The 15,465-nt window shown below is 41.4% G+C and overlaps 1 protein-coding gene across 5 annotated transcripts in view; it reads left to right on the forward strand.

Moving 5' to 3' along the window:
• PAK6 (p21 (RAC1) activated kinase 6) overlaps positions 1-15,465 on the forward strand; it is a 114,079-nt gene that overhangs the window by 72,815 nt on the left and 25,799 nt on the right. For 4 of the 5 annotated variants that reach the window (XM_069729483.1, XM_069729462.1, XM_069729499.1 and 1 more), the window contains exons 2-3: positions 13,603-13,815; positions 14,264-14,866. In XM_069729483.1, coding sequence (XP_069585584.1) covers positions 13,612-13,815; positions 14,264-14,866 — 807 coding nt within the window. In that variant the 5' untranslated portion in view covers positions 13,603-13,611. Of the gene's footprint in view, positions 1-11,584; positions 11,606-13,602; positions 13,816-14,263; positions 14,867-15,465 lie in introns of those variants that run through there. The other variant, XM_069729490.1, reaches the window with a different exon arrangement.

Raw genomic sequence — 15,465 nt, forward strand, 5'->3', positions numbered from 1 at the left:
TTTCAACCTCTGTTGTAAATTAACACTTGGACTATGGTACAACTCTCACCCGACAGTCTCTCTTTTCCATGAATGAGATATGGTGATCACAGGATAAATGTGTCACCATTAGTTGGGGAAACCGTGATATACCTAGGGTTCCTGATCTGTCCTGTAGGATATGCTAAGGAGGCTACTGTTTTTAAAGGGAGTTTATCAGCACAGGATGTTTAAACCAAGCACAGGCGCTTGGTGCATCCTTGGTGTGGCTAAACATTTAGGTGCAACTTCCCATCTATCTCCACCCACTCTCGTCCGTGATTGACAGATCTGTCTTTATAGAGCTGGGGAAGGGTGAAGATAGGGTAAAACAAATCGGTGGAAAGGTGCACCTAAATATTTGGCCACACCATAATGCACCAAGTACTTGTACTTGGATCGAAGAGTCATTCTGTTCTGACACATTCCATTTAAAGTTGGCAACGAATGGTGAAGAAATGTGAGTGGCCCATCAGATAGGCTTGGGATGGTTTCCTATAGGGCAATGTTAGTAGCTGTAGTGTCTCTGTATTTCAGTCCAGGAAAGTTGGACAAGTGCCATGCGATTTTTCTTGCGAGTGCAATCCGATTTTTAACACATAGCATCCGATTGCAATGCGATTTTAACATGCTATTTAACAGCCCATCAGATGACGTTTCGGCTCTGTGTGAGCCTTTCTCAAGCCATAGAGCTGAATTGTCGCCTGATGGACTATTAAATCTGATAGGGCGTGCTGCTTCCAACTTTTTTTGTTATAATTGAGGACTAGTATGTACCTGGGAGGCTTTGTACCCAATTTTGCTGGTGCTCCTTTTGTTATAGATACGGTTGATAGGTACAGAAAGATAGATATAAATATGAGTGGGATATCTAATGAGTGCTCTGTGTGTGTAGCAGAACGTTTTCCATGTCACTTGCACTGATGCAGTTAATCCATACAGTTCATTATGGCTTCATATAACAATGTGCCACATATAATGCTGCATGCAGTTCATTATGGCCCCATAGATGCTCCATATAACAATGTGCCACATATAATGCTGCTGCTGCAATAAAAAAAAATGACATACTCACCTCTCGTCGCTGCCTGCTGCTCCTCAGCGTCCCGTCTCTCCGCACTGACTGTTCAGGCAGAGGGCAGCGCGCACACTAATACATCATCGCACCCCCTGACCTGAACAGTCACTGCAGAGGACGCAGACGACGGTGTGGCGGTGGAACGAGGAAAGGTGAATATGAAATACTCACCTGCTCCCGGCGTCCCTGGCAGTTTCTCCCAGACAGATGGTCTCCGGCACCGGCAGCTTCTTCCTCTGTTCAGCGGTCACGTGTACCGCTCATTACAGTAATGAATATGCGGCTCCACCCCTATGGGAGTGGAGTCCATATTCATTACTTTAATGAGCGGTACCACATGACCACTGAACAGGGGAAGAAGCTGCTGGCGCCGGAGACCATGGGACATGCAGGGACCGCGTCAGGAGCACCAGGAGCAGGTGAGTATATGACCATCATCGCTCCCCTCACCCGCCGACCCCCCTGCTGACCATGACTCGAGTATAAGCCGAGAGGGGCACTTTCAGCCCATTTTTTTGGGCTGAAAATCTCGGCTTATACTCAAGTATATACGGTAGTTTTGAGTGTTATTTTTATACAATATCACTATAGGGTTAGTAATGGAGAGGTGTCTCCATTGTCCGGTGTCCCCCGGAAGAAGGCAAAAGCACCAAAACGCGCGTTGAGGATGGTGGCACATCAGAGATCCAGCTTACATTCAAGTAATATACACTTGTTTTTTGGTCGTTTACACAGACCCTTTTGTTTAGGTCCTAAGTGTGGCATACAGCTCTCTTGGGGTTACTCTGTTGGAATGCGGTTGTGCACATTATCTATAGGTATTACCTTTAGCAAGTACACTTTATCCCTATGTACCTGAATGTATTCTGTCTCTGACTGTGGTTCCACCTGAATCTGGCTTACCTTGTCACATCCCTTGTTGTTTGTTTTTTCTGCTTATTATTCTTTTTATATGGTTATTAATACATTTTGTAAATTTTTAATTACTCTGGTTTTGTGGTGCTTTTTTCTATATATGATCTTCATTATTATTGGCACTTACCCTTCATTTCTTTTTGCACCTTTCCTTACTGGATAGTGGGTGCAGGCCTTATTTATTAGTTTAATATCACTATAGGGTTAGTAATAGAGAGGTGTCTTAAAGGCACCTCTCCATTGCTAACATCTGTGCTTGATGTCACCTCACAATACAAAAGTGACATTAACCTCCCCAACTATCACCCTACTTGCCACCGCACCAGGGCAAGTGGGAAGAGCAGAGACTAAGCGGCAGAATTGGCGCATATTATGAATGTGCCATTTCTGGGGTGGCAGAGAGCTGATTTTAGTTTTGGAGGGGCCAGTATCCATGGCCCCTTCCTAGGCTAGTAATATCACCCGCAGTCATCTGCCTAGCCTTTACTGGTTATTAATTATAGGGTGGGACCCTATGTCATTTTTTTTTTTTTTGGGGGGGTCACATTTTAATAACCAGTAAAGGCTAAGTATACAACTGTGAGCTGATATTAATAGCCAGGGAAGCTCCATGGTTATTACCCCCTTCCCAGGCTATAAGCATCTGCTGCTGTCCGCTTTCTCTTTGCTGGTTAATAAAATGTCGGGAGAGCCCGTGCCATTTTTTTTAAATGCATGTACAGTAAGCTACATAAGCACTGTACTAATTATATATGTGATTGACATATTTATATCTATCTATACTACATGTATATATCTATTCTATTTTGTTGTGTCACGCTGTGATTTTACTGTACGCGGCTGCTGAATTTCCGGCTTTTCAAAGGACATGGGTGTGTAAAAATTGGACAGCACTCGCATTGTCTGAGTTCTGTGTATTATTTTTCTTTATTTTTAATAACATCCATTCACTTGCATTGGCGAGTCTCGTCCAACATCCGAGGACAATCACAGCATGCTGCAAATTTTTTTTTTTTTTTTCTTCCGATCTGAGCTGAGAAAAAACCTTCAGATGAGCAGGAAATCACAGATTAACATTGGTCAGAGTACAATCTGATTTTTGTTTTTTTATCAGATGCACGAGTCCATTTTCCTTGCAGAGGAGTATGAGCCCTGAGAAAGATTTTGTTCAGTATATATTTTTTTATGATAAACTCTGTTTATAACTTTTTCCTTGAATTTCAGTTTGCATTATCTGCTCAGCACAAAGATTGCATTCATAGTAGTATCTTTTACTGCTGTGTATTCTTTCATTTGCTATGAGTGCAATCGCCTGGTTACTGAAGAATGATAAAATGTATCGGTTTAGTGTCACTCGCAAGATCAGACTACAGAAAAATCTTTCAGAAGTTTTTTTGTTTACTTCTTGTGAGTTTTTTTGCCATAGGCGTGAATGTGGGGGCACCACTATCAAACCACCCATCACCCAGTAGTTATTATCAACATTTCTTTCTTAGGGACCATTCAGAAGTCAGTGTTTTTTTTGTTTTGTTTTTTTTTGTAGGCAGAATAATCAAAACCAATTTCCATCAGTGTTTTGGATCAGATTTCCATTAGTTAGTATTTGGTCAGAATGTCAATTTTATCAGTTTATTTATTTTTTTACATACAAGGTTTTCCAAGCTTTTCCTATCTGACAGCACTAGGAAGCAACTAACATGATATCCTTGTGCTGTCCGATATTTGTCCAAGAACCCATAGACTTGCATTGGCAAGTTTTATTCTAGACTAGAATAAAAGTCTTTATTTTTTATTTTATTTTTTTAAGCCCCTTATCTGGGTGAAACCGCAGTGTGTGAGACTGACAGAGACCGCTATTCCATAAAAGTGAATGGAGCAATGGTAGGATCCCCAGCAGTAAATACATTTATTAACTGTTCACAGGATAAGTGAGACAACCACTTTCGGACGGCAGATCCTTTTATTCCTCCCTGATATGAGCCGCTCCCAGAGATGTTTGACAGCAGCTCTCTTGTACAGGAAACAGGAACGCTTGGTAGAGAGCTTCTCTGTCTATGGGAGAGCCGGCTAAGATAGTCGCAGATCAAACGATCAGCCAAGCCCTCATTCAGCTGACAGTTTCCTACTGTGTATGGGGGCTTTTAAGGTGTAACTTGAAAATCCCCGTGCCGCATTATAAGTTTGTAACTATGCCACCCAACTATAAAATGCCATCTATAACAGTCATCTTCTCACTTAGAAGAGCCTTCGGGCCTCCTCCGACACTGTGTTACATGGTAATGACAGAATTTGTTGTCGCTCATCTTGTTAATAGGGACATAATTGTGTTTCCAAGTCCTCACCATAGAGATGCGCAGTGTCCACATTGTTACTGGAAGCAGTGAGGATTTCATGATCCTGATGGGTCGTTGTCGGAAATATTCTAAACCTTGGCTGTGAAGTGTCAACTGAGATATTTGGATATTGGATTGCAGTCAGCTGATTGACTATTCCTGCTAGATAACCAGTTCATAATGATTTCCCTTCGCGTTTAATTACGGTAGTACTATAAGTGCCAGAAGAGGTTAACGTTCATGATAGATTGGTACCGGTTACTCAACATTCTTGTCTGTCTCGCCTGTCGGTTGCAAAATATATTCTTTGCAATTTTGCAAAGAAGTGTTATATCTCTTAGTTTCTAATTTGTAACCCTTAGTTCTCATACTTGGTCTCAGTAACCATGAAATTTGGGATATTTATGTCACTTTGGCATATTCTTTCACCTTGAATGAGGCTGGTACTTCTGTACTGTCATGGGACGTTTCATGCCCTCTACATGTACAATCATTGGGCTGATGGCTATCCAATAATAATAATTATTATTATTTATTGTTATAGCGCCATTTATTCCATGGCGCTTTACATGTGAGGAGGGGTATACTTAATAAAAACAAGTACAATAATCTTAAACAATGCAAGTCATAACTGGTACAGGAGGAATGAGGACCCTGCCCGCGAAGGCTCACAATCTACAAGGGATGGGTGAGAATACAGTAGGTGAGGATAGAGCTGGTCATGCAGCGGTTTGGTCGATCGGTGGTTACTGCAGGTTGTAGGCTTGTCGGAAGAGGTAGGTCTGCAGGTTCTTTTAGTATATATTTGGGCTGTAACTGATAAATAATTTGCACTTTCTAAGGTGATATATATAATAGAGGACTAGTCACCAGGTCTCACTCATACCCTTCCAGTCATAGGATATGTCACGAGTTTTATAGGAGCACTTTACCTTATTTTGTTGTATCTTCAACTAACTTTGAAAAGGACTTGTCAAAAGTGTCCAGCTGTTCCTCTTAGTTTGTGTTACTGTTGTTCCCCTGATAATTCAGCCTTTTTCTTTTTCAAAATCTGCCATATGGTTCCAGAGATATGGGCCTTTTTATTTAGTGCTGATTTTGTTATCTACAAAGGGGCTGGTGCTCACAGGATCCTCGAGGGCGTATCTTTATGCTGCTGTATTAACATATAAGCACAAACACAACAGTAGAGATGATAAAAATTAGAACTTAATAAAAAAGACACTATTTGTGTAGATATATATATATATATATATTATAATGTATGTTCTGTATATCTAGAACTGTATAGGGCATTAAAATAATTAATGCAGATTTGGTGAGTGCTGTTGCGTTCTTCTATTTTTGTATGATCCTTCAGACTTTATTTCACGCAAAGCACCTCCATTTTTTCCTCGGACTGCTGCATATTCAGCCTGTGTCACAGTTTATTATTAATCTCTGGACTTTGAGCTGTGCTGCTTTCTTTTTCCTTTTTTTGCTGGCCATTTTTGACCATATCCTTTTTTAGAGTTAGCTGAAGACACTACAAAATGAGGTAAAGTGCTCCTATGAAACGTGTGATGTACGCTGTGTATGGAGGGGTTTGAGGATGATGCAGGTGTACTAATTCTCTTCTTACAATGTCTAAGACCTACAAATTTTGGCTTTGAAAGAACTATGAGGTAAAGGGGTTCAAGAGCAAAAATAGAGGGGCAGTACATGTTTTAGCACCATTTTACCAGCTAAATATGCAGCGCCTCAGGGTTCTGGTCGTTGCAGTAATGTCATTCTCCAGTCAATGTTGCTGGTTAGCCCTAAATTTCCAATGTAAATGACAATGGTAAAAAGAACCGTGCAATATTGGAGTGAATATTTTGTATCCTACATCTTTGCACAGAAGACTGACACTGTTGTCAGTCTTTTTTCGACTGTCATCTGAATGTGATTGTTGACCCCTGATCTAAAATAAGGCAGTATTTTTGTACTACTATGTAGCTATCATACATCATCCTCATTGCATTATTGGTATTGTATACCTGATGAAAGGGGTGATTTGCCCTCGAAGCGGGTTGTTTTTATACCTGATATAAAGAACCGTTCTTCCACGACCATTTGACACTCTTGACTGGATAAGGTGCCGACCACCATACCACTCTTTGTTCCATACTACTACTATTAGGTCTTTGGGTTGAATTACATCATTTGTCCACTAAATATCCTTAAAGGGACACTGTCACCTGAATTTGGAGGGAACAATCTTCAGCCATGGAGGCGGGGTTTTCGGGTGTTTGATTCACCCTTTCCTTACCCGCTGGCTGCATGCTGGCTGCAATATTGGATTGAAGTTCATTCTCTGTCCTCCATAGTAGCAACCTTGCCTTGCGCAGGCGTGTACTTTGGAGGTCAGAGAATCAACTTCAATCCAATATTGCAGCCAGCGGGTAAGGAAAGGGTGAATCATACACCCCGCCTCCATGGCTGAAGATTGTTCCCTCCAAATTCAGGTGACAGTGTCCCTTTAAGGTACCGTCACACTCGGCGACGCTGCAGCGATTATAGACAATGAGCCGATCGCTGGAGCGTCGCTGTTTAGGTCGCTATAGAGACGTCAAACACAGCAGCTCCAGAACGATGCAGGAGCGATCCAGTGACGTAACGGCGACTCGCTTATCGTTCTCGCTGGTTGTTAGCTCCATGTAAAACATTGATGGCATCCTTGCTTTTGCTGTCAAACACGACGATACACGCCGACCTGACGACCAAATAAAGTTCTGGCCTGCTAGCTCCAACCAGCAATATCACAGCGGGATCCAGATCGCTGCTGCGTGTCAAACACAACGAGATCGCTATCCAGGACGCTGCAACGTCACGGATCGTTGTCATTGTAAAATTGCTGAGTGTGAAGGTACCTTTTAAGTACATCCCTGAGGGTACATGGCAGGGACAGTCCTTAATCAAATATGGATGGGATTGTTAAGTCTGAGTGTAGTTAACCACAAAGCACTAATACAAATATTAGAGGAGAAGAAATCAATGATTAACAAAGCAGGCTTTTCTTGATGGACATCTATGGGAAGGAGATAAGGAGCAGACTAATCTTTTCAGTACATTGTTGTCAGTAGTATTAACAGGTGAATGCTTAGCTGCATGATTCCACTGCTGGGGGAGTAAAACCCATACATCTTAGATAGCTGATGGCTATCTCTTCCATCTACTTGTGAACTCTCCAGGTGAATGCTCATAAAGGAAGGACATCTCCAGAACTAAAGGATAAGGGGCCTCCTTTAAGAAAACTCCTGGCTGAAACGGGCTAAGTGAGGATGACAATGGAGGAGAAACTGAGTTCTAGGTCCTCTTTAAGATTGGAATAACCATTGAAATGCTCCACTGACTCTAGAACAGTTTTTTTTTTCTGTGCCCCTCCATTCCAAAGTTATGCCCATCATTAATAAAATATGCCCAATATGCAACTATTCAACCAAATGGGTGTCTACCACATTACTTGTTTCCCTTCTTTCCTCTATGAGGCTGGCCAATAAAGGTCGCTCCATTTAGAGGGGCAAAAGCCCAGAGAGAAGGTCGCAGCTGCAGCATGGCTCAGGTTTCTCATGTGATCAGGTTGAGAACTTTGCAGCCGCCATGTTCCCTCCTGCTATACCGGAGTATGGCAGCACTGGAACACCCAAGTACAGTGAAATTGGGTTTGTCTCTAACACTGCTGCTCTCTTTTGATCCCTCGCTTTAATAGCGGGAGAGTACTGAGTATTCAACGTGTGCAAGTGAGCCAAATCTCCTCTTAAGAGGACAGGCTGAGCCAGGCTGTAGCTGTGACCTTCCTTGCGGACATTTGCTTTCCCCTCTCTCTGTGATGTGGGCGCATTTTGATAGGCCAGTATCATAGAAGAGAAAAAGCAAAGGCCCACAGAAAAGGTAGACGCCCAGTTAGTTGAATGGGAATAATTGCACATCACATAGTAAAACTGTCCCAGAATCAGCAGAGTTGCAAAAGTTAGAGGAGGTACAGTTAGTCCTCGGGTTACGACGGTCTCGTGTTACGTCGTTTCGTGGTTACGACACTTTATACGACGCCTCATTCTGACTTACGCGGTTTTGCGTCGTAAGTCGAACTACGTGCAACTGCGTGCAGCGGCGGAAGAATAGAATCCATTACTGTACACTGTACCCGGTTACACGAGGATAACGAGTCTCCTGCACGCCATAACACCCTAATTATGTAGGGTACTGGGTTAGGATAGGTGTTTGGATAGGCTAAGTGTTTGCAGTACTGTACTGTTATTATGGTACAGTACTGTATGAAAGCCTGGTCCAACTTTTGTCTAAATTAGGTTTACGACGGCGCGTAAGAACGGATCAACGTCGTAAGTCGAGGACTACCTGTACTCAATTTAAATTAAAGATCCTCTTTAACAAGCTAGCAGTCACTGCCCTAGTAACAGGGCTCTGAAGGGTCCCATTAACAGAATTGGTGGTCAAGCATATGGACCACCACTTCATTCATTGTCTATGGGATGGTCAGGTAGCCAAGCAGTCACTTCACCACTTCAAAGGGCCACTTCTGATTCCAGTAATGAGGGTCTGTGGAGTTTCTGACGATTAACCTGCTACCACCTATGCTGTGAATTGATGATCCTTTTTTGAAATGAGATTAATCCATTTAAACCCTCCCATCAGTTTTTATCCTCTTAATATATTGCAATCATATTATACAGCACTGTGTACTTAAAATTGCTCATTTTTCCTTTCTACCCAGCTAATTCTTCTCTTTTCTTTGCTCTATGTAGAAACAGGAAGTCTCTTGTCCCTGCATTTATCATTCCCCTCTTCAACTCCTGAACCAGCCGCTCTCTCCTTCCCCTGCCAGGGACTTTTGCAGTGACTTATGACTTGTACAGAGAAAATTGTCCTCCTGTTTCTACATAGAGCTTAGAAGGTTTCAGCTCGTCAGTTATTAATCATGTGATATCAGAGACCTAATGGAAAAGAGAAAAATTATCTGGGTAGAAAGGAAAATGAGCAATTATAAGTACATAGTGCTGTATAATATGATGACTGCAATATAGTAAAAGGATAAAAACTTTGAGAGGAGGCGACAAGCTTCTTTACTGTAATGTGTATGGGGGCCTGAGTCGTTCTTTGGCCGTACGGAGTCATCATGAGAAATTCTTTAAAAGAAGAGAATCCCTTGAATAGACTTGTAAACTTTTGTTTGTTCATCAAATACATTTTTATATAGGGTTTTTTTTTTGTGTACATATAAAATATATTTTAGCTTTTCTGGCTCACACGATGCCATGTTTTTTTGTTGGTTTTTTTTTTGCTCTTCATTAGATATATCTGTGAAGGTTTGTCCTATAAGATATATTGATGGCACAGCTGATGGTCTCTCTTCTTCTAAAAGCTTGAAGTGCCCTGATGTAAACTATTGGCTGAATAATCCCATTCTGTAACTGGCAATGTCTGCATTGCTACCTGGATGCCATTTTTCTCATTCTAATGTCTTTGTCTCTAAACATCACTACTGGAGTAACAAGGCATTAGGTAATCGCATGCTCGACTCATTAAGGACCAAGAAAGTCACTTATTATGTCCTTTTGTGTTCTCTGATTGTTTCTTTGCCTGCAGCATCACCTGTTTTGGTGAATTAGTCATGTAATCCACAATTATTGCTTGTCAGCTGAAATTTGAGCAATTCATTTCTTCCCTATTACGAAAACTGCAATTTTCTGGAGGACCGGTTTTGCCTTGGACAAAAAAAAGCAAGAAAACCCTCCCAAACATTATATCATTATCTGAGAACTTATGTAGATCTGTGGGAAAGGATTGTAGGACGGGTTTACAAGATTCATCCTTATACAAAAAAAACCCTGTTTGGGAGAGAAGAACAGACAAATCGCGGCGCCCTAAGTGCGTAAACACAATATTATAGTCTTTAAAGGGTGCACAATTTTATGCACTCACCTGACAAAAGACTAAAATGGCTTTAGATCGTGTATCCTCCAAATTCCCTCTGAGATACTTTTCAATATACAGGGCTTGCAGCTTGCCTCGGGTGGATCCAAGTGAGAGAGCCAGAGTAAGGCTCACACAGGATGAGTAGTTCAAGAAAAGCACATCCAGCCCATGAATGGCAGCGCTTCCCAGGACTCACATTCAAAGATGATATTTCATATTTTTTTATTTCATAACTTAAAATACAAGAGATACAACGCGTTTCGGATACAGTATATATCCTTCTTCAGGTATCATAAAAACACAGTACAAATCCTACTAGTATAAAATTCAATTACACTTATATATAGTATCACACCTTTTATCCCAGTCTCAGAAACTTGATTTGGGGTGTGGACCAAGTTCAGGAAAACACCCACTGATTGATACAGCCTTGTTAACATTGATGCAAGAAAGAGAGAGAAAAAAAAATAATAAAAATAAATAAAAAAATAAAAAAAATATATCAAAGGGAAAAAAAAAAAAAAAACACAAGAAGAAAAAAAAAAAAAATCACAAGAAAAAAAAAAAATCCTCTAAACTCTCTCTATGATATCATTCAATCCATTTGGAAATAATGTTCCCAAACGATATATCCAAAACGTTTCTTTCCTGTTTAAAAGAGCATTCCTGTTTGCAACTCCAGAGGGTATCTGCTCCACTGGAGTTACTTTTATGTTAAAAATTTTATGTTTAAGTAGTAGATGCCTTGAGAGACTATGTTTTAAAAAGCCATTTTTTTGCTCTATTTCTGTGGCCATTAATGCGGGACCGCAGTGTCTGTACAGTGCGTCCCACATACTGCAAACCACAACTGCATGTGATGACATATATAACATGATCACTACTACAGGTGAGTCTTTGTGAGCAATAATACTGGTGATGTCTTTGAAATCTCACAAAGACTCATCCTGGACGTAGGATGATACTAGAAATTAGAGGATTGCTGGAAGCTGGATGGAAGGATATTGAATGGGGCAAGGTGGGATCCGCTAGATGTAAGTATACTGCCTTTAAGACCGAGCAGTACAAGGTCTCTTTATGATATCTGCTCAAAAGCTTTGGCTTTCATTATTCTTGAAAGATGCTCACGTCCATTTCTCAGAGTAGGTCTCTTAAAGCATGACAGGTTGGGGACCACTGCTTTAGGTGACTGATCGCCAATCGTTTTTCTGACAGCTATCCCACCTCTACCGAGCTCTCCTGTGTTGTCTATGAGGAAGACCATGCCTGGCATCTCTGGTCACCGATGATCTCTTAGAAAGCAAAGGTACCTGCAGTACTAAGTCAGACCCCACAGATCCTTATCTCCTTGGACTTAATCTGTCGGTGGTGAGTTGGTTGAAACCCATACTCATTATACTGTCGGTTGACCCCATCAATATTGGCAGGTTTGACCATGTTCATATACATTGTATGGGATTTTAATTCTACAGAAGCCAATTCTAACTTTGGCCAAACCCACTAATATCGACACGCTTGACCAACAGACTTATTGGTATGCCGACAGAGATCAGGATCTGTCATGTCCGATTTTGGAGTGTCAATTCTTTTGTTCTTGATGAGATTAGCCACCACCACCAGAGGAGTCTGACAGCTGCTGTCTTGTACACAACACAGGAGCACGAAACAGAGCGAACCAGAGCTCCTGTGTATTGGCGAGTCAGGAGAGTTAGTTGACAGTCTAAACCATGGTTTGGCTGACGACTACCTCTTGTGTGTTGGATCCTAAGTCAGGCTATAGGTCTACAGATTTCTAATTAGAGATGAGCCAGTCAATTTGCATATCCATGGTTCAGGTCAGCTGCAGGAATTTCCTTACTCTACAAGATCCGAAGCTTGACTTATGATTAGCTGAGTTGACAAGACGTTACCTGCATGCCGTACAGATGACGTTATGCCAAGCCGGCAAACCAAGCATCACCCCAGGGAACTCAAAAACTCAGGACATTCGCTCAGCTTCTGTCCACTGTCAGAGAGCACTGACCTGCACTGGGGTTGTAGAAAGCAATCCGCTCATCGCTATTCCTAATAAATAAGGGTGGGCTTCCAGGCCTGACAACTTAAGTTGACATCTTATAGCTGAATTCCAATCTTGGTCGGTTATGGCATATGGCTAGGATATGCGATCACTCTGGAAGTCTGACTGATGTTAAAAATGAAGAGGTTACAACGCTGATTACATGCAAAGTCCTCTTCATAGTCTTTCCTGGCCACCCTGTTGTGCAAGGAACTACATTTGTCACCATTTTGAGTGTAGCTGGTGGCTGGGAATATCTTTCTGAAGACAAAAACTGTGAAGGGGCATCATGGTAACTCATTCTGGTTCATTGGTGGTCTCAGTTGTTTAACCCCCACTGATCACACTTCCTAGCTGTATGTTATTATATACAGAAATGAAAATACCCCTTTAATTATGCCATATAGAGGTGTTGAATGAGACTACTGGGCCTAAATACTAAATAAATAACTACACCAAAACCCCCAAAATTGATCCAGAGCATATGTTGGTACAAGTGAAATGCCTAGGTGTGTATTCACACTGTGGCCATTTAACAAGCAGAACCAAACATAAAAATTACTACATAGGGTACTTAGTTAACATTGTTTTGATGAAAAAAGTAAGTCATCCCACCGCGACAAGGTGTACCCAATCTGGACGGTGCCTTAATTATGACAATTAATACATTAGGGTACCTAAATGTTGCAGTTCACTTCACCATGTGTCAGCAGACCTCAAAATACTGTAGATAAGGGCAGAGTAGGACGTCTTCTGAAATAGTGAGGTGAACTATAAGAGTTAGGTACTATCCCGACTGGGTACATCTTGTCGCGGTGGGATGGCTTTTTTTTTTTTAATCAAAACAATATAAACAACGTATCCTATGTTATATACATGTACTATTGACTTATTACAGGATATTTGCTCATTTTGTTTTTATCTTAGGTTATAAATTAATAACGGCTCTATAAATATCACATCTTTAATAGTACTGCTCTCCTAATACAGGGCAGGACGACTCCCTCGGGCTTCAGAACTTGGATGCTGCTGCAACCTCTGCAACTCCAGAAAATATGTCTTCATATCATAACTTGCTCAACATCAAAACCATCAATCATGTTGACACACTTGCTCCGGTCATCATGGTTTGAGTAGCTCATATAAACCATTGAACACATTTTCACCCTACCAGTAGAAGGCCAGATATATTATCTTTATATTATTTTAATGTAATATTTTATTTTTTTTGTTTTCCCTCCCTTCAGCTTAACATCATGTTTCGAAAAAAGAAAAAGAAACGACCCGAGATCTCCGCTCCGCTGAATTTTCAGCACCGTGTACATACCTCCTTTGATGCCAAAGAAGGCAGATTTATTGGCCTTCCCCCACAATGGCAAAATGTCCTGGACACGTTGCGACGTCCAAAACCTGTAGTGGACCCTTCCAGGATCACTCCAATGCAGCTAAAGCCTATGAAAGTGAGTACTATACACTGTATTATGTAACACTGCGTGTCTGGCTAGAGTAATGCTAAATTACGAGTCCTTAAAAGGGAGCCATTCAGCTTGGAAAAAATTGTGACTAGTATTTTTTTCATTGACATCCCTGCTCATTCTGGGCTTAGGAGTCCATGGGTGGTCCTAATTGGTGAATGACAGACTTCCCTGTACATTAAGCCAGAAATGAGCAGGGATGGGCACTTGGCTTAAGTACAAATGCAGTGCAACTTTACCAAATTACCACCCCCATTAAGACCAGAATTTTCAGTGATAGTCTCAAAGCAGTTTCATTGTATCTTGTAGTATTTTTTTATATGCTTCCCAATATGGAAAATTATTCCCAGCCCATATGCTTTTTAATAACATATCATAATACACTCACCCTTCATTAACTTGTAAATGTAATTATTTATCATGTTCTTCGTAGACTGTTGTTCGTGGCAGCACCATTGGATTGGAAGGATACATCTCAGGGATTCTGCTTGACATTCAAAAGCTTTCTGTAACCAGCTCTAACACGCTGCGGGGTCGAAGTCCCCAGACACGGAGGCGAGCTCAGTCTTTGGGAGTGCTTGGTGATGAGAGGCCGAACAATGGACCATATGTTATACCAGAGCCAAATCTACCTGACAAGTGTTCCAACTACATCAATTGCAATGGTACTTCTAAGACCAACAGGAGGCAGACCATGTGGCCAGACTACAAGCCCACCGACGACAGCCCATCCAAACCCAACGGTTCGGTTTGTAAAGCAAAATCCTTAGACCCGGGGGACTTTCAGGACACAGTAGATCGTATGAGTCAATCGAGATCTCCCAGTGGTCTACGCAAGAACATTAATGGAGGCTGTAGCTTTGAGCAAGATACACATGCTACAAAAAGACAGCTATCCCACGAGACTCTTCTAGAAGAGGGTCCTGTCTCCAGATCTGCTGAGAGTCTTACAAAACAGGGACTGCTAAGGAGTGGTTTTGAGCCTTCGGGCAATGTGAAATGCTTAGAGAAGCCTGTCCCAGCACAACAGAGAAAGGTATGATTGTTTTCTAGAATGGCAGAACTAAGCTGTTTATATAAGCTTGTTATCCAAGGTTGCATTTTTATGGTTTGTGGTGGATTTAGAAGAATGCACAACAGTACAAGAAGCCTTGTTATGCAGTCTCCAGTATGTTTTACGGATCTCCTTAGCTTAATGCATGACTGCAAAAGTGGAAGTCTTAAATCACCAAAGTTTAGGTTTAGCTGACTGCCTGCACATTTTAGAACATTGAGTATATAGGGGTACTATTTGGTAAAGATGCCCAACAACCTTTTCTCCTAAGAATCAGGTTTGTAAGGTCCTTCCTCATCTATTATTCCATTTTATGCCAATAGAAGTTCATTGGTTTTGGCTTTTTTTTAAGGAGCAGGGAAAAGGGAGTAGGGCTTACTTGGTTTGGCTTGGTCATCACCAGGCTTGCAAATCAATCACTTTTAGAAAATGGATGGAAAAGTAGAGTAATTCCACTCCTGATCATAGCTGGAGTAGGTTTAAAGCAATCCTGTCAGTTGATTCCTTCTGGAGGGCATCCGAGTCAGGCTGCAATACTTCAGCCAGGCATAGTTTTCTCCGAAATGCTCTAGTGTTTCAGA

This window comes from Ranitomeya imitator, chromosome 1, assembly GCF_032444005.1.
Source record: "Ranitomeya imitator isolate aRanImi1 chromosome 1, aRanImi1.pri, whole genome shotgun sequence".
NCBI lineage: Eukaryota > Metazoa > Chordata > Amphibia > Anura > Dendrobatidae > Ranitomeya > Ranitomeya imitator.